Source organism: Lupinus angustifolius, chromosome LG08 (assembly GCF_001865875.1).
Source record: "Lupinus angustifolius cultivar Tanjil chromosome LG08, LupAngTanjil_v1.0, whole genome shotgun sequence".
Classification (NCBI taxonomy): Eukaryota; Viridiplantae; Streptophyta; class Magnoliopsida; order Fabales; family Fabaceae; genus Lupinus; species Lupinus angustifolius.
The window spans coordinates 19,323,195-19,343,288 of record NC_032016.1 but is presented as its reverse complement, the minus strand read 5'-3'; the positions used below and the strand labels follow the sequence as shown (position 1 = coordinate 19,343,288).

The 20,094-nt window shown below is 33.4% G+C and overlaps 3 protein-coding genes across 3 annotated transcripts; 1 reads left to right on the top strand and 2 right to left on the bottom strand.

The window, feature by feature from the left end:
- Positions 1,367-7,070, top strand: LOC109353968 (F-box protein At4g22390-like). Its single transcript, XM_019596321.1, has 3 exons — positions 1,367-1,453; positions 2,093-2,238; positions 6,209-7,070. The coding sequence occupies exons 1-3, from the start codon at positions 1,367-1,369 to the stop codon at positions 7,068-7,070; spliced, it is 1,095 nt and encodes a 364-aa protein (XP_019451866.1).
- On the bottom strand, positions 8,700-12,951 carry LOC109353508 (calcium and calcium/calmodulin-dependent serine/threonine-protein kinase). Its single transcript, XM_019595812.1, has 7 exons — positions 11,958-12,951; positions 11,589-11,643; positions 11,010-11,120; positions 10,113-10,345; positions 9,524-9,731; positions 9,078-9,137; positions 8,700-8,999 (listed from the first exon to the last, which is right to left on the bottom strand). The coding sequence occupies exons 1-7, from the start codon at positions 12,704-12,706 to the stop codon at positions 8,823-8,825; spliced, it is 1,593 nt and encodes a 530-aa protein (XP_019451357.1). The 5' UTR covers positions 12,707-12,951; the 3' UTR covers positions 8,700-8,822.
- LOC109355017 (ABSCISIC ACID-INSENSITIVE 5-like protein 2) lies at positions 14,287-18,740 on the bottom strand. The gene is made up of 4 exons (XM_019597914.1): positions 18,545-18,740; positions 16,640-17,531; positions 16,455-16,526; positions 14,287-14,686 (listed from the first exon to the last, which is right to left on the bottom strand). The coding sequence occupies exons 2-4, from the start codon at positions 17,462-17,464 to the stop codon at positions 14,606-14,608; spliced, it is 978 nt and encodes a 325-aa protein (XP_019453459.1). The 5' UTR covers positions 17,465-17,531; positions 18,545-18,740; the 3' UTR covers positions 14,287-14,605.

Below are 20,094 nucleotides of genomic sequence, written 5' to 3'. Positions count from 1 at the left end.
GGTAAAAATATCTGTCAATTGAGCAAAAGATGGAACATACAACAACTTGATGAGACCCCTATGAATCTTTTTCCTTACCACGTGACAATCAATCTCTATATGATTGGTCCTTTCATGGAAAACCTAGATTATGAGCAAGGTAAATGGTTGACTTGTTATTACAATACACAGATGTAGGAGCATGCCAAGAGAGTTGTAGATCAGAAAAGAGATAATGCAGCCATTGAATTTCACAAGCCAAGCTTCCTAAAGCTCTATACTCTACCTCTGATGATGATATACTCATTGTATTTTGTTTCTTGGTTTTCCAAGAGATGAGAGATGAACCGAGGAAGACACAAAATCCAGTGAGAGATTTCCTGGTGTCCAAACAATATGCCCAATCCGAGTCAGAGAAGGCACTCAGGGTGAGAGAAGAATTGGCAGAGAAAAACAAGCCTTGTGTAGGGGAATTTAGTGCACTACCCTCAAGGCTGCCTTGTAGTGAGAATCCATAGGTTTAGACATGTACAAGCTGAGCTGCTAAACGACATATGATATATTAGGCCTTGAGATCGTGAGAAATAGAAATCTACCCACCAACCTTCTGTAGGAAAACACATCAGGAAAGGGTTGACCTTGCTCAAGTTGAAGCTTGACAGAATGGTCGAAAGGAGTTTGAACAGCCTTGCCTCCTAGACAAACAGTATCCTCAAGCAAATTCAAGGTGTACTTCCTTCGATTCAGATGAATTCCAGACTTGGATCTTGCTAACTCTAGTCCTAGGAAATACCTTAAGGTGCCAAGATCCTTGATTTTGAATGAACTATCCAACACATCTTTCACATATTGTATCTCCCTAAGGTCATTACCTGTTAATACCATATCATCAACATACACCAAAATTGATGTGAATGAATTAAGCTTGGACTTAGTAAATAGAGCTTGATCAACAACTGAGTGTATAAAACTAAGAGACACTAGTTTATTGGATAAAGTTGTATGTCATTCTCTACTAGCTTGTTTGAGACCATACAAGGATTTGTTGAGCTTACAAATCAAGGAAGGATTGGCTAAAGAAAGGCTAGGAGGAGGAGTCATATATACCTCTTCATGCAACTCACCATGTAGTAAAGAATTATTCACATCCAACTGTTCTAGAAACCAATTATTGACAAAAGCAATGGCAGGCACTACACTAATAGTTGTTATTTTCACTACAGGGGAAAAAGTATCAAAGTAGTCCACTCCTTCCAATTGAATGTACCCATTTGCTACCAACCTTGCCTTATACCTTTCTATGGATCCATCAACCATATATTTCACCTTGTAAACCCATATACACCCTATGGCTGTCTTGTCATCAGGAAGAGGCATATTAAGGACCATGTTTCATTCTACTCTAGAGCGTGTAATTCCTTATTCATGGCTTCTACCCAGCAAGGTTCAGAAGATGCTTGCTTATAAGTGGCAGGTTCTTGCACAATAGCGATTGCCAAAAACTCTTGTATGGATTAGAACAATTGGAATAACTCAAAACATTAGACAGAGGATGAGTAGTGCCTGAGGATGATGAGATTAAGCTAGTAGTGCCTTTAGCAAGATTGCAATGATAATCCTACAAATGAGTAGGTGGTTTTCGAATCCTAACATACTTTCTAAGAGGAGTGTGTATGGAAGACTCAAAAGTAAAGGAAATATGAAGACCATCAGAATTTGGAGGACTATCATTAGACTCTGAAGTGCTGACAGCAATGGACATATCTTCTAACAAGGGAGAATCAAGGTTGTTTGTGTATGTAGGCTTGACTATAGACTCATAATTAGTAGATATAGGTTGCATCTTGTGTTGGACAGAGTGTAATTGGAAGGAACTTTCATAAAAGATAACATCTCTGGAAAGAAAAACCTCATGAGACTCCAAATCATACAGGATATATCCCTTAGTGCTTTCTCTATACCCAAGAAAAACAAACTTTCTTGCTCTTTGCTGAAATTTGGTTCTATGTGCTTGGATAGAAGAAGCAAAACTTAAGCAACCAAACACCTTTAGGTGATCTAGGGAAGGAAGATCATGGAATAATACTTGATAGGGACTTTTATTTTTGAGCAGGGGGCTAGGCAACCTATTGATAATGTGGACAGCTTGATTTATAGTAAAATTCCACAATTTGGGAGGTATATTAGACTGAAAGTAGAGGGCTCTGGCTATGTTGAGGATGTGTTGGTGCTTTCTCTGTACTACCCCATTATATTGAGGTGTTTCAATGCAACTTCTTTGATGAATGATTCATTTATCAGTTAGGTAATCATGCATCAAAAATTCTACCTCGTTGTCACTTCTAAGGCATTTTAATTTTCTGTTGAATTGATTTTCTATGAAGGAAATAAATCTAACAAGTTGTTGTCTTGTGTCTCCCTTTGTTTTCATCAACACTACCCAAGTAAATCGAGTATAATAATCAACCAAGGTTAAAAAATACATATGTCCAAACATAGAAGGCACTAAATATGGACCCTATATATCAGCGTGAAGAATCTCAAAAGGCTTAAAAGAATGAGTATGAATATTATTGAAAGGTAATCTCTTCTGTTTTGACAAATTACATACATCATAGGGATTTGAATCCTTGTTACAAACAAAAATGCAAGGAAATTGTAAAGAAAGAAGCTTCATTACATTTTGAGATACATGACCAAATCTAAGATGCCAAGTAGATGCATCAACTTTCCTATTTCTATCAGTATGGACAGAGTGACTTTGGGATTGGGGAACACTTACCACAAACAATCCTTGCTTAAGCTTAGTTCAACCAATCATCCTCTTTGAAGTACTCTGCACAATTAGGCAAGATTTCTCCAAAAATAATTAGATCATAGTGCAAATCTTGGATTAACTTGTTAAGAGAAACTAAGTTAACTTGAAATTGAGGTACATATAACACATCTAGTAGAGTAAGAGTGTTAGTTAGTTTAAGTGTGCCAGAGATAGATGTAGTAACTTGGTGTCCATTTGGTAAGGTGATCATTATAGGTGATATTCTCCTTTGAACACTCATGTTCCTTAGGTCACAAATAATATGACCTGTTGCACCGATGTCTAGCAACCATTGTGAGTAAGTTTTACCTAAGGATGAAGGAGGGATAGTGGTATTCACAACTGAGTTTGCTGCATGAATTGCCCTTGTCTTGGATTGGTTGAGAAGATCCAAAATCCTCTTCACCTGATCTTCAGTAAAAGGTTGGTCAAGATTATGTGCTTATTTAGGAGGAGCATCATCTTGATAGGCTTGAACAACAACTTCCTCTTGTTCTTGATTATTCAAAGGAAAACTATATGCAAGATTTGCCATCCTGGTTGGCTTGTTGGACTGATAACCTGGTGGATAACCATGTTTGAGAAAATAGGTTTCCATAGTATGATTGGTCCTTTGACATTATGTACAAAATCTGTTTGACTGACCTCTTCCTCCCATACTCCCCCTACCTGATCTTCCTCTATTAAACTGATTTCCTCTTCCTCTAAAGGATTGTGGCACACCATTGTGATTACCATTCCTAGGTTGATATGAATTAATTGCCATAACTCTTGGATCCAAGTCCCCAATGTTGATTGTAGTGTTATCCATTTGTCTCTCTTGTTGCACTAACATAGAAAAGACTTTGTTGATTATAGGGAGAGGATCAATAAGCATGATTTGAGAATGTACCTGAGCATATTACTCATTTAGGCCCTTGAGGAATCTGATCACGAAATGTTGTTCCCTTTGCATCTTGACAACTTGAATCACACCAAATGTGCATGGATTAGGACACTTACAGAAGGCTATAGGTCTAAAGTTATCAATTTCTTCCCAAATAGCCTTCAATTGGGTTTAAAAATCTGATATTGTGAGATTCCCTTGGTTAAGGCGATGGAATTCTTCCTGCAACTCTGCTATTCTGAAGACATATGCTTGTGAGTACCTGTCTTGAAGATCTTGCCACACATCTGAGGCATAATCGATCTAAAGAATTGATTTGACTATGGACTCTTCAACAGAACGTTGAATCCATGACAAAACCATAGTATTACATCTTATCCAATGTCCATAGAGGGGATCATCTAGAAGAGGTTATGAAAGGGATCCATCAATGAAACCGATCTTGTTCTTGGATTATAAGGCCAACTTCATGGCTCTTGCCCATGAATGGTAGTTCTTACCATTCAGTAATGGTGTGACCAATATGAGAGAGGGATTTTCATTAGAATGAAGAAAGAAAGGATTTGAGGGATTGGAAGCAAAATAAATTATGCTCTGATTCGCCATAATTGTTCAGAAAATAAAGGTAAAAGAAAGAAGGTATTATCGTAGAGAATATGGAAGGGAGTGTGAAGGAGGAAGAGAGAAAGTAGAAGACGAATCAGAGCAAGTATGCTCTGATAGCATCTTGAACTTTGGCAGAAGAAGAAAAGCATGAACAGGAAGAGGATAAAGAGAAATTCATCTTTCCGTTTTTGTGTATTATTGAATAATTCTTCATGATCTAAAAAGAAGAATGAAACCCCTTCTTATACTAAGCAAGGAAAGAAAACTAAGAACCAGTTTCCAAAAACAACAAGACCCAAAACAGAAAAAACTGAAAAACAGAATAACTACCAACCTAAAATAGAAACTTCCAATTACTAACTAATCAACCAATAAATCAACTAATAACTTCATAAACCTCTTTTCTCTAACCGTTATTGAGAAACATAGACCCGGAAGTTGACTTATGTAATGGGACGAGGTTACTATGTCAAGGGACATATATATGAATATGTTGGATGTGAAAATTTTAACTGACCAACATGTTGGACATAGAATTTTTTGCCTAGGACTAAACTTAAAATGTTAGATAATGTGAGACTCCCTTTTGTGTTTATCAGAAAGCAATTTCCTGTGTGATTAAGTTTTGCACTCACAATAAATAAGGCATAAGGACAAACCATATTATATTCTTAATGTTAGGATTTATCATCCTCAATATGTCTTTGGATATGGACAAGTATATGTTGCTCTATTAAAATATGTTTCAAAAGCTACCACAAAAATTCTTATTAAAAATGAACAATTCAAGGAGATTTATACCAACTTTATGTTGCTCGATTACTTATTTTCTCTACAAACTTAACATATAAACATACTTCATTTAAGTTAGCCACTACATTTTTTAGAAGAAAGTTGTTCCCTCATTGAGTATAATATCAATAATAGTGTCCTCGTCACATTCAGAACCAACACCATTGATTCAAGATTATTTTTTTCTTCTTTATCTTATCTTTTCACCTTTTGTAATTCAATTATAATTGTATGTTTACTACAATTTTTTTATTACATTGGATTATTTACTTCTTCTATTTCCCCCCAAAAATATAAATTTTTTCATTTAGACATTTGGCTATAAAGTTTACATATAATTACATGTTATGTTATATTATAATAAGACATTACAACTTCAACATTCAATAATAACACTCTAAAAATATATTTGTTTCTTAATTTCATCTTATCAAAGAAAAATCATTAATCGATTTATGATATCTACTAATTTGTCTAATCATTACTAAAAATCGGAATGCAATTGACAAAATTTTCAATCATGACGACCTTCCATATTAGGTTCTAAACCTGATAAACTTATTTGAATGATTATATCTCAATTATACAATCCATCTACAAAACTAACTCCAAGCTAAATCATTCAATTATTTGAATGAGCAATTTTTAAAAAAATAAGACTGATAAATTTCCATAATCGAACATATTCAACTACAAATTATTATATTTGACATTTATATATCTATTAACATTTACAACAACAAATTACTATATTTAACACAAATCCTAAACAATAGAAAAGCAGGTTGAGGGATTAACTATAACCACAAATTTTAAACATAAGAATATTTGTCATGCTAGTTAATATAACAAAAAAAAACTTATATATTAATGAGGGATTAACCAAAGAGAATAATGTATCTCCTTCTGTCACACAGAACACTTGTTCCATTGTGTTCAATTGTGTTCAGTTAACAAAGCATGGAACTCAGTCATCACTAGACATTCTTTCATCTCCTCACACCTTCAACGTTCTCTCTCAAATCCCACCCCTCATTCTCTTCTTTTCATCCGTTATTCTATGTATACCTCCAAACCACTGTGGCACTTGCTTTTTGGTCTTGCACGGATTCTTTTCCATTCAACAGATTCTTAAAACTAGAACCTCCATATCAGATTCCTCATCGTTGTTCATTTTGCTTTGTTCAATCTCTGCATGGCATCTTTTGTCTCATTGAAAAAAGCATAGGGTTTGATAATATTGACTATGCTATTATCCTATCGAACCCTTCTATTTGGAGATACATTAGGCTTGAAATTCCTGCGGTTAAACATGATGCTCTAGGGTTAGGGTTTGATTCTAAGAATAATGATTTCAAAGTCATAATAAGATCATTTAATCCAGATCAAGTGAAGTTATATTCCCTCAATGAGGGAACATGGAAGGTTCTTGATGTTTCATACCTACAAGGATTAGGGTTGTTAAAGTTTTCAAACACACGCTGTTTTCTAAATGGGAGTGTTCATTGGATCACGTATAAGGCTAATACTTGCCCTAATAAAAATATATTGATGTTCAATGTGGAGGAAGAGAAGTTTAAGAATATGGAACTTCCACCTGAATTGGTTAAGGCACTGTTGTCTGATCTACACATTACTATGATTGAAGGTTGCATTTCTGTGTTAAGGTACCATGATATTCATGATTGGGATGATCAATGTGACATATGGATGATGAAAGAATATGGTGTAACTGAGTCATGGACTAAGATTGTCACTATTAAGTTTCCAAAAGGAGTATCACGATTAATTGGACGAAGTACAAGTGCTAAAGTCTTACTACTACAGCAAAATGCAGCAGGAAGAAAAGTAGATGAAGATTTTATTTCAATGGATTCATTTGACCAAATTAAAGAGATGATGGATGTAGGGATTCAAGGTTATAAAATCTCTGCTTGGGATTATAGACAAAGCTTAGTTTTACTTGACAAAGAGAAGCAAGTAGAATAGGATAAAACATGTGCTGATTGTTATCACGGTTTAGATTGATTTTTTTCTCAGATGCTATTAAGTTAGGTCCAATTGAGCAACATTAGTAATAATTGCATTAGTATATTTAAATCATCTGTTAGGTCTCATGGTTTAATACTTAATAAAAGATTTTGGTATTTTTTATTTAATAGGTGTTGTGTTCTTGCCATCACACTCTGAAGTTAATGCTTATTTGTATTCTTCATCCTTTATGTTCCTTTTCTTTTGATTCAATTGTTTAATATTTTTATGAGATTTCATAAGACCTCACTATCATGATATATGAATGGAAACCAGCTGACATCAGTTCATGAGCTTTGTCTAAGAGTATTAGAATCTTCTAGATTTTTATACCATTTAACAAAATTTATATTCTTTAATTTTCCCATACTTTTGTGGTTGATTCATACTAATACTTATATTCGCAGTGGTTAGTCTTATTGATTTTGTCTTATCTGATCTCTATGCTTGAATTGTTGCTGCAATTTTATCATAATAAAATATAGTTTACTATAATTATAATTATCTAGGTAACACAATATTAGTCGGATGCTTTCTCTAATGCTAATATAAAATTCTTTAAGGAAAAAGACAGCTTTGCTCATGCAGCAACAACAAAAAAAAAGAGTTTTCATGCACTTATAAATCCTAATGTACTCGTGCCATGGCATTTTTTTTACTTCTCTTTTTATTTTTTAATATTTGACAGTGATATAATTAATAAAATAAATTTCACTTATACTCTTGAGTTTTACTGTAATTATATAAAACACACCTCCTTCTTTTTGCACATACACAAAAGAAAGGAGTGATTTCATCTCAATTTCTATATGCGAATTTAGATATGATGAATTTATGTAATTAAGTTAAATAAATGGTCATTCTTACTTAAATACACAAAAGAAAAGTGATTTCATTTCAATTTCTATAGGCAAATTTACAAATAATGAATTTATTCTAACTAATATAGAATTACTTATCACTAAACTACATTTAGGTCATGTATTTCGTGTGCTTAATAAATAATATCAAATGTAAACAATGAGTACTCCCTATATATATCATAAATTACTGAATGTTAAAGAGGTATGACCTTATCCACAAGGGTGCAATTTAAGTGATAGGTAATTAGAACTTTATTGTGGTATGTTTTACTTGTGATGTCAAAAGTTTGTATCAGATAACACTTTGTGGAGAGGAATTCTCTTATTGTTTGGGGCAAGACCTATTCATGAATCATAAATAATAAGTTGATGTAAACAAGAGCAAATTTGAAAAAAACTTGTTTAAATGCATAATACTTTTTTAGTCAAGATAAAGAAAAAAAATGCTAAGGTCAAATCTCCTTTCATTCAGATGTTAGTGTAGAATAATCTTGAAGGTAGAGTAGTGCAAATATAGTTTCATGACTCAGCTTCCTGTAATATGATACTTGAACACAAAGGTTCCTAATTGTCATAGCAATAATTAGATACCACATTTTTGTCCTCTTTAGTACTCCATTCATAAATAAGGGTCCGAGAGTTGTCTTTTGGAGGGAAATGAAAGACTTAAAGGTCATGATATACACTTGTGAGATGATTCTGAAGTCTTCCATTTTCTTTCATTTCCTTCTAAAACTCAACTCGCAAATGGACGATAAGTACGAATACATAAAAAAGGTTTGCCGAAAAGAAGAAGAAAAGAAAAAATAGCATAAGACCATCACATTATGATTCCATGAATGGAAAACTATAGTGGGCGAAGTGAAGAGAGGACTACATCTTGAAGAGAACTATCTCTGAGCATAGCAGCTTTGAATTCATCAAAGGTAACTTTTCCATCACTGTTAGCATCCATTCTGTCAAATATCTCATCCAATTTTCCAGGTTCAGTTATATCAGCTGGAAGAAAGTGCTCTGGCAAAGCCTGTTCAGTGAATTCATTTGTGTTACAAAATAGGTAAGTCACAACATAAGCTAAATAATTCAAAAGAAGGTGCATTACTCTGAGCATGGATGCTACTTCTTCCTTTGTGATGCACCCGGATCGATCCGTGTCATACATCTGTTGCACAAGAAAACCATAGAGTCAAATTAGCTTATCTTGTTCAGCTTTTTTTCTGTGTTGTATAAGCTATAAAGGGCTTTCAATAGTTTCTTTTCTTTGTCTTGTGTATCAATGCATGTTGGTTTAGTTTTCTAAAGTTAGCTTGATAGGGTGGTGAAAATTGTGATGATGATACACTATAGTTACACATTGGTCTTTCTGTTGTAATATTAAATCGTTTCCTAAAACAATGTAATTAAGGTTCGGTTGTTGTTGTTGTTATATATTGGATTGTTTTTTGCTTAGTAGTTATAGATGTTGGAGTAAATAAACTCTGCAATGCAATAGGTGTGCATAATTATTGGTGTGTATGTATTGACTATAGAATCTCCAAAATAAGTTACCTGGAAGCACAAACGAAGAGCATCATCTCCTTTTGAATTTTTGAGGCTGGAGAATCCACATAGTATCTCACGCATGTCAACTGTTCCGTCGCGGTTGTTGTCAAACAAGTCAAATATACGTGGTGCTAGAGGGATCAGAGATGCCATATTCATTGCCTTCAGCACCTCCTCAAACTCAGAGAGAGTGGCATTGTCTCCATTTGCACATCTGTAACATCCAACAACATTTTCAGTTAAAACTGTAAGACTACTATTACCTGTCATGAACAATGTTTTAAGTTGCGGCTGCGATTACTTTGCGTTTACTGCAATTATGGAAAACTATGGTCGATGTGGCTGTAATTGATACTGTGATGCCATTGTGGAGACGAAACGCAATATTGTGGCTGTGATGTGTAATTTAAAGTACTGGTCATGAACCTTTTAGGCGAAGGCATATGAATGTCGTATTGTATATCTAACTTGATCTCTAAGTAAGACACCTTTGGGCTTAAAGATAGTATATATTTTTTGGAAAATTAGAAATAAATGATTCCTTTTCAAACTGTAGAGCAAAACCATGTAGAAACATATGGTTATGAGTACTTACATCTTCTTGAAATGTATCCTGAGGTTTTCAATTTCTTCTTCTTTGAGGTCATAGGATCCTATCAATGATTTCAGTTTTTTGGTTCTCAAGAACATTGTGGTGCTCCAAACACTAGCAATTGCGGCTACACGGAGTTTGCGCCGAGCATTAAAGGTCTGCAACCTTGAGACTATCTCAGGGTCCATTTGATCATCTTTGGCTATGTCACCTCTAACCCATGGATGATTCAGAAGCTGTTCCAAGATAGAACACAATGTGAGTGTGGAGTTTATTATTCTCTTTGGTTATGTTAATAAACTATTAACTATTTTATAGGAAACCCAGAACCAGAATGTACAAATACACTGATATTCATACTTTTTGTTGATGGCACACACCAGTACAATATAGGAATTAGAAGAAAATAGGCAAATATGCCTCCTAGAGCTTCTGCTAAAACACATAAATTTCAGAATGGCAACCCTACTTAGCCTTCTGTTTATATCTTATAACCTAACCAAACTTACAAAATAATGAATATGGATCTGTTATCCCAAATCTTGTCCCGCATCAATAAAAGCATGTTATGTAAGTTAAAAAAATTATATATTCATTATTTTTCTGTTTTTGTTTCATTGTCACTTGTATGAAACATAATATGAGACATGGTTTGGAACAGTAGATCTTTGTTCCAAAATAACTGCCACAATATTATTGTTATCTGATTTTAACTTGAGATACAGAACAAAAATTATCACACCATTAATAATAATTGTCACCAACAATAATTATCAATGTATAATGTGATTATTGGTGTGTATTACATGTTAGTCAATGCAAAAGTGGAGTATAAATTTGAGTATGTGATTCATAGTAGAGATGCCTCATTCCAATTTATAATGTAAGAATATACAACACCTCTTGAGCACTGGGTCTCCTACTAGGATCAACACTGAGAAGACTTGAAATCAATTGCTTGGCTGCTTGAGTTATGCCCTTCCATGTCTTCTCATAGAAACTGAAATTCCCCTGTTTCAAAGTATTTTATTTGATAAGCAAAAGAAATACAAAGTGGACTCTTGAAGGAAGATGCAACATGTCAGTATGTAAGTTGAAGATGTTATTATTCTTCACCAACAACCAAACCTTGACCCCACAAATCATTAATCTAACTATTTCTTTCACACATGTCCAAACCACCTAAAGCGCAATCATACTATCTTCTCTATAATATGAGTTACTCTAATTTTTTCCTAATACATTCTTATCCACTCATTCAATGTAACATTCTCATATCTGAAGTATATTGTCTTATTGGCATTTTGCCACCCAACATTAAATCTATATAACATTGCGGGTCTTTTAACTTTACGGTAAGACCTTTCCTTAAGCTTGAGTGTCGCATTTCTATCACATAAAGCACATCTTGATGCATGGCAAAGTGTTTCTCTGCCTTGAGGAATCACACTTTTTTAATTTATGCCAGATGTTACTTACATTCATTATCATTTGTTGTTTTTGGCGATTAGTCTGAGCAATGAAAGGAGGATACCTGCAAAAAATAAAAGGTTTAGGAGGTCTATACTGAGTTAATTTCATTAAAATACATGATATACAATAGCTTTTGGTCCAATAATATGCCCACAAGGAAAGATGTATTATGAAGCAATGTACATTGATAGGGTACATAGATAAGGTTTATATGAAAAATTATAAAAGAAACTCATCCCTTAATTTTTCACTGGTGATACAAAACTAACTCTTATGAACCTTATGCCAGATGTTTTGTTTTTGCAAAATGTTAGTTACATGTCACTTGTTAATGGGGAGTGGCACAATTGAACATGTGAAAGAAAAGTAACATACCCAGAGAGCAAGATATATAAAATAACTCCCAAAGACCACATATCACTTTTGGTAGTTATCTTTCCTTGAGAAAGAGCCTCAGGTGAAACATAATCAATAGATCCAAACAAACCAACAACAGGGTCAGTAAACTCTTCCACAGAACTCAACCCAAAGTCCATGATCTTTAGTGGAGAATCCTTCCTAACATCCAAGAAAAGGCAATTTTCTGGCTTCAAGTCCCTATGGATAATGTTAACTTTATGAATAGCCTCTAGCCCTGCTGCAATTTGTCGAACCACGGCCGCGGCCTCGGTCTCGGAGTACCTATCTTGTGCCACAATCCTATCAAACAGTTCTCCACCAGAACACAGCTCCAGCACAAGGTGAACACCATTTGAGTCCTCATATACATCATAGAGGTCAATAACATTTGGATGTGGTGAAACATTTTCTACTATCTTCCTCATTACTAAGATCTCATTGGTGAGTAATGCATCTGAGACTGAGACTTGTCTCAATGTTGTGAACCCCATTATAGATGCTGCTATGCTCTTTTCTCCTCCTCCATCACCACCACCAACTTTTGTTCTTGGTGTTCCAAAAGGGTTGCTTGAAGTACCTACCCTCCTAAGTGTTTTGATGGCTACATGGATTTTCTCACTACTTGATTTCTTTGTACCTTTTCTCACAACAGAAAATCCACCTCTTCCTAGAATGTTTGAAACCTCATATTCATCTGAGAGTCTTCTAGTTTCATCATGTTTCATGGTGTTATTATGTGTACAAAAAAAAGTCTTTTTTTCCCAAATGGAATCTTTTAAGACTCATAAACTAGAGAGAGTGTGAGGAAGAGAACATGTATATGTGTAAAATTTTGAATGATTAAGAAGGGCCTTTCACAAAACGCGTATTGAAATGGTTGAGATAGACATGAACCTGTGTTATGAGTTTGGTGCATTAGTTTATAACATAAAATATGAAACAAATGAAGATAGTTACAAGAGAATAAACAATGGTGGGTAGGAGCTGTTTTAGAATGGACAAAGAGAGAGTCAACTGCTACAACTGTATTCTAAGTTTCCCTGTTCATCATTTATAAGCTAAATTCAAATTAAAACCATGTCTTGGTGAAGTATAAAACATAGGAAAAAGGTAGCAAAACTGGCATTTTTAATATATTATACTTTATAATATGAAAGCAATAATGATGATTAAACTTACCTACAAAATGTGGAAACTGTATTATTTGTGAAGTATGGATTTAATTCTAATGCTTTGGTAATTTGGCAGTAGTAGTCTATGTTTGATAGTAAAAAAAACTTTGTATTTAAACTCAAAAATCAATGTTGCAAACACTCCATCAAGTTCTCCCACAGTTGTACAACCTTGTTTAATTATGGATCCACATATTATTTTCATGCATTCTTCTTGATTTGTGTAATACATAGTGGAATAAAGTTTATCAGTATAGGTTACCATTTAAATAACCTCGTTAGTTAGAACCAATACATTCTTAAATGCTATTAGCAAGTTATATATGCCTTTTAATTTCTTTTGCTGAGGATTATCATAATAAATTTAGACTCTCAATTTAATTTTTCTTATGTCCTATATTTTGGACATTATATATATATGAGTATCGTTATTGAAATTATGTCTGATATCAATGTCAGATTTAGTGGTTCTTTGGATGATATTAAACGGCATGTCTTGGCTGCTAGAAACGTTGAAGCAACAAAAAGAAAAGGAGAAAGATTTACTACACTACCAAAAAATCATTTATCTCTCCCTGTCACTAAAGTCATGATATGTATCATAACTAATCCCTTTGTACAATAATATTTCAAAAACTAAAAAAAAAAAAGAATAGTACACATATCATAATTTTAATGGCAATAAGTAATCTCGTGATATAAAAAGATATTTTATTCTCTTAATTAAAAATTAAAACTCAGATTGTTGCTTTCAAATGGAAGGAATTTACTTAACAATAGTATTTTGCATCATTGTATCCAGTATCCACAATCTCTTTACTACAAGTTATTCATCAGTTCTATGGATTCGACTCAAGAAATGCTCCACAAGATAGAGAAGTTTGGTACAGAGCCTAATCAATTTCGAAATGGATTTTGCTGCAGTAACCAAAGTGGAAAATGAGGAGGATAAACATATTTAGGCAATAATCCAATAATAAAAAGTGATTTGATATGAAAAATAAAATCACTTCTAAACTTCCACAATATTTTTGTTAGACTTATAAAAAAGACAAGTTTTTTAGAAGGCCACCTTTGTCAAAACCACTTTTGTATAATCACTTTTTTAAAAACTCAAACACAGGCTAAGGATAGATACTAATGCTCTCCCATAGCTACATATATTAAGAGTGACCCTAGGCAATCCCCAAGATGCTAAAATAAGCACAACCCATGATTAAAATGATTATGTAATGAATGGTAAAACTACATTGTTGCTCATAAAACTTTTACCAAAGGACTTCATAAAGAACCTAAAAACAAGAAGAAAAAGGCCACTTGATGCAAATGCATCAAATGGATATTCCTAATATATAGACCAGAAAGCAGGTAGGTGTTGTCAACCTCACATTAACCATAAGGAACATTTCCTTCATACTCATATCTACAAACCTCCACTTCTTGGGATGGATCTTAGAATGGAGCCGATGCTGTTCGCCGAAGTTGATATTTAGGTTCGGGAGGTGGCGCACAGGGCAGCATCTTCTCTAGCTCCTGCAAGTTGAGAAAAATTAATAAACTAGTCTGATATATTATAAGAAAACAAAGAAGTGTGCATGTATAAAAGTGCAGCAAAGATATCATCATGAACCAGTTTTCCGGAAAACTTAAGTTTGTAGGCAAAGGTATCTAACACAAACCCTGATGCAAGAGCCCTTTGGACTTGAATGAGGACAATGCACATGCCCGTGTTTACCAGTGCCGATATTCAACTTTTATTTACAATGGGGCAGCAAAGGGCGAATTCTAAACTACTTGGTCAGAGGATCTAATAGCATGTCATGAACTATCCTAAAAGTTTAAGCTTTAGGGTGAAGGCACACTCTAGTATTTTTAAAATATACACTTGTTCTCAATTTTTACAGCTAAAAGAGAATAGTCACAATATGAATACATGCAACAAGATTTTGTGTAGTATGGTTGAATGACGAATTTAAACCAAGAACATCATAACAACTAACACCAATTTTAGAAGGAGCAATGGATGTTTACCCATTGAAACAAAGTCCAGATCACCCAATTCCAAAGAAACCAAAATACCATTGCAGCATAAAATCCAATGTATATAGTTCAAAATAAGGTATGATAGTAATAATTACGTAGGGTGACAACTTATGGTGCTCTAAGTGCTGCATTTGCACGAACCAAAAGTTGTAAATTTGTATACTTGAGTGAGACTCACTGTAATATCGTCATAAGGGAACATTTCAAGTTTACATGTTCATTTCTGTTTATTTATCACAGAATTTAAACCAGACTCAAATATTCATATTACTTATTTGTGATTCCTCAACATTTAACTGAATGAAAGAACTCCTTCCCTGCCATCTCCCTCTATTGTTTCCCTTCTAAAGGAAGCAATTTTTTGTTGTTCCTTGATTTAATATATATAGCTACTAAAGATGAAATGTTTGAGTACATAAAAAATGTTAATGTCTAAGAATGAAAACACTCACAAATTAAAACCTCCTCAAACTCCATTAAACTCAAGCATTATAAGCATACCATCAAGACAAATACCCATGATTTACCAAATCAAAAACATTATGTGTCATCAACAAATTTCATTGAGTGGTTAAAAGTTATATACAATACAAGTAGGTAAATCGATTACTGATCTCCTTAGCTTAAACTTTCGAAAGAGGTGGTGAGCAAATTTCATGTTTAAAATAAATTGAGTGGTGCATCTGGACATTAAAAATTCTGAATGGAAATGAACAAATATAAAAAGGGATGGTCCAGTGCACAAGGCTCCCACCTAGTGGGGTCTGGGGAGGGCACATGTACGCAGCCCTACCCTCGCAAGCAAAGAGATTGTTTTTGGGATTTGAACCCACAATGCAAGCAACCTAACCATCAGGCGAGGCTAACCCTTATAATTATATCAAAAATAGATAACGGAAATGACCAAATATAAATAAAAAATAGATTAATGGAAAAATACATTCCTCCATATAATCATGTCAAGAGATAAAGGACTTGTATTACATCAATGGACAAATCATTCTTCCCAGTAATTTTCCGTGTGCTCATTTCGTCCCAGCCAAATTAAAGAATGAGCAAATTTTCAATGTTGAGTTTCCTTTTCCATTAGCATGCCACATAGTTTTAACGAGAGTTTCTCAAGAGTAAAAAATATGTTGTTTGCTACCCTAATAAATTAATCATATACTACAACATGGTTTACAAAATCGATCTTAAGAATTAGAATTAACAGCAAAACATTCTTAAAACAATTGAACCTTCAAAACCAGAATCTAACCTTTTGCTTCCTCAGCCTTTCGTTTTCCTCTTCCAGACGCGAGACTTTATTCTCCAATTCATTTGTGTATGCCTGATTACAATATTTATCATTCAGGTTTGAGTTTTTATTCAATAATAGAAAACTTATTAAAGAACAAGGACTTACATAACATAGCACTCAAAAGAAAGAAATAGAATGACTACCTGCTTCCTTGCTCTTGAACGGGCAGCAGATTCCCGATTCTTGATCATCCTCTTTTGCCTCCTCTCGACGCTCTTTTCCACCATGTCCTCTGGAGTGTTCCTTTTTCTTCCAGGTGTCTGCGTATCCGACATTGTTCCCATCAAAGGTGAAGGCAATGCCACCTGACTATCTGCAAATTGAACAACATCCATTGAAGCACCAGCCCCCATGTGTAATGGTTGCGCTATACCCTGGCCGGGCATATAAATCCCCATTAAGCTTTGATGTGGATGCTGATATTGTGGTTGTGGATACGGCATCCAATGACCTTGCGGATGAAACTGCTGAATTGCTGCATTTGAGTCAAATGCAGATATAGTACTAGTATTCTTTTCGTTAGATGATCCTTCGGCAACAATACCTGCTTTCACTAAGAAATCCTCCAATGTCATCTCTCCCAAGGTAGGTTGTCTTTCTTGGGACTTCTTCTTGCTACTATTTTTACTCTGTTGGATATCCCTCCAAACCTCATCGACCGTTTTCTTGCTTAGTGCGTCAGTTAACGACAGACTAGCTTGATGCTGAAGCTCGGCTTGATTAACTTGTGTTGTGCCCTCAATGTCCAAAGCCGTAGACTGGTTTGCCTCGACAGTCCATACATTTTTGAGAAGCTCATCAAGGTTCATACTACTTAGTGGCTTCCCTAAATCACCTAATTGATTCTGAACCTCGTCGAGTGTGAGACTGTACATTGAGCTTTGTCGAGCCAGAGGCTGGAGTTGTGACCTTTTTCCATTGCTATCTCCACCACCAGCAGCTTGAGACCCCACAGTTTGGATCCCCATTTACCAATTACTAATGCTAACAATTTCCTGCATATCTCACTCAAAACCACTACAAGATCGAAAGCACCTGATCCAAATCTTCAATCCGGTCCTGCCCAATAAAATTAGAGCATGACAAATACAAAACTCATAATCATTAATTGTGGAGAACATATGGAAAATCTATGATCAATAACAATCTACAAGCCTAAGCTTCTAACAGACGCAAAAGAAAAAAGAGGGAATTTTTATACTTTTTGTCAAACAAGACATCATGCAGGCATGCAGGGGCAGAACTGCAATTTCTCTTTGAGCATAATAATTTTACATGCAACTCGAACTAATCCAAGAAGAGAAGTGAGAGATAAAAAAACTAGAAGAAAAAAATAGTGTTGTTGGTCTGTTTTAATAACTTTACCAAAAAGAATAACAAACAATGAAAACCTAGAGGCAGAAGTAAAATCAACTGTATCTATGAATCTTCAAACTTATAGAACTTGTCAATAGGAAGAAAAACTCCATATAAGTATCCTTCTTTGACACAAACAAATAAATTCCATTTATTTCTGTATTAAATTCAGAAAGGGTTATTAGAACCCTGATCCCTTGCATGCAAACTCAAACACACAGCAACCTAAATTGAATTCCCATTGAAACACAAAACCCCATATTCAAAAACACACCCTTTGGAAACTTCAACTAAAAAACTCAGTTAAAATAAAAAAGGCTCATTTTCCCATAAGACTTAGACACGGGATAACAAAATAAAAAATCACATAAGGGACACAAAGAGATCAATTCAGAAACAGGAGTTAGTGAAGAAAAATACCCAGAATTCAAAAAATGATTTTTCAATTTATAAATTGATAGAAGACCCATTTGCATGCAACCAATTCAGTGTAACTGTTGAAACACAAAAAATAAAATAAAAATCTAAAAATTAAAAAAACAAAAGATGAGATCAAACAAACCACAACCCCTTATTTGTTTCCCATATGCAGTGATAAATATTCCAAATTTGAAGAGAAGTAACATCATGGATTACAAAGAGTGTATTATAAGGAAGAAAAATTCAATGGAAAAAAATAAGAAAAAAAGAACCTTTTTATTTATTTATGTGAGAGAAACCGATCTGAAACGGGTGAGTGAGTAATTGAAGCAATGGGGTTGTGGAAAAGAAGGGTTATGGGAGAAAGCTTAAAAGGAACAGTGCGTGTTTGTGTGCTGTGTTGTGTTTGGTCGCAGAAAGACAAACCCAGGTGGGTGTGTGGGTTACTGAGATGAACAAAAACAATGAAAATGCCAAATTTTTATACATAAAAAATTGGGGAATACTTTATATTTCTTTTACTTTATTTTATTAATTAATGACTTACCATGTTTATTGGTTAGTATTAGATAGACTTGCGGTCATATCACTTTATTCTATGCACTCTTATTACATGGTTTTTATAGAGTCATTCATATGTATTAGAGTAAAATATGTGTATTTTTTATTCGTATTATTTATCATTCATATTTAGTCAATATTAATTATATATAAATGTTTTGTAAATAATATATTGATTATGCATCATAAATATTATATTTTATGCATTATATTTAGAGAAAATGTATGAATTAGTGAATTATATATTGTCGTTGAATCGTTATTCATACGATTGAAATAGGGAAAAATATATTTAAGGTGTATAAATTTTTATAATAACATTACATAAATATTATATTCTAAATTTCTATGGGCTTTGAGTTAACTCTAGATTATTCTTTGATTTGGATCCTCATAATATATGATAAATGTTTTAGACTCATTAAATGTTATATGAGTATATTATTTGTACATTATGAGCACTAGCGTGTTGGCAGTCACTTCATGTCTCCCAGCTTGTATTTTTGCTTTTATTATTAAATATTTAATTTTTATATATTTCATTTTAGAGAATTATATCACTTTTTTCGTAAATGATATATTATAATTTTTTGATAAAAATATAAAAATGAATTGTGATATTATTAAAAAATGCATTGGTAATTTGATATATTTAGTGGATGTAACTTCCTATAACCTTCATTTATATTTATTTATTGTATGGAAATATATTATAATAATTATTAATTATAAGGGTAAAATAGGTAAGTGAAAATTATGTCATTTGGTAGTTATAATATGTTTTGCTTTATATATAGTAGAGATATAGATAGATAAATAAAGGTTTATATACCTTCATTATAACATCTATAATTTATTTATATTTTTTTATATTTAATGGTAATTTATGATTAAATGTGAATGTAGATAATACAATTATAATATAAAACTCTTGCATTGTCATTACATGCATTTTTTCTCAATTTTGCAGGGAAATTAATATACCATTTTTTAATAATTTTCCTTCTAATACGGGTGATTTAAAAATTATTAAATATTTATTATTAATTATTTCATTAAATGGACATACTTTTACATGGAATGATACCCAAAAATGATCAATCACATGAGATTATGAGTTTAACTCTTATGGTGATTATTTTGCGTAGAGTTTGACTTAATGATGTGAGTTCAAATCTTGTACTAGATTTTACATTAAACATTCTATTTTTTTCAAGATTTTACTGTAATTTTTGTGATTTTACATTAATTGCTTTAAATA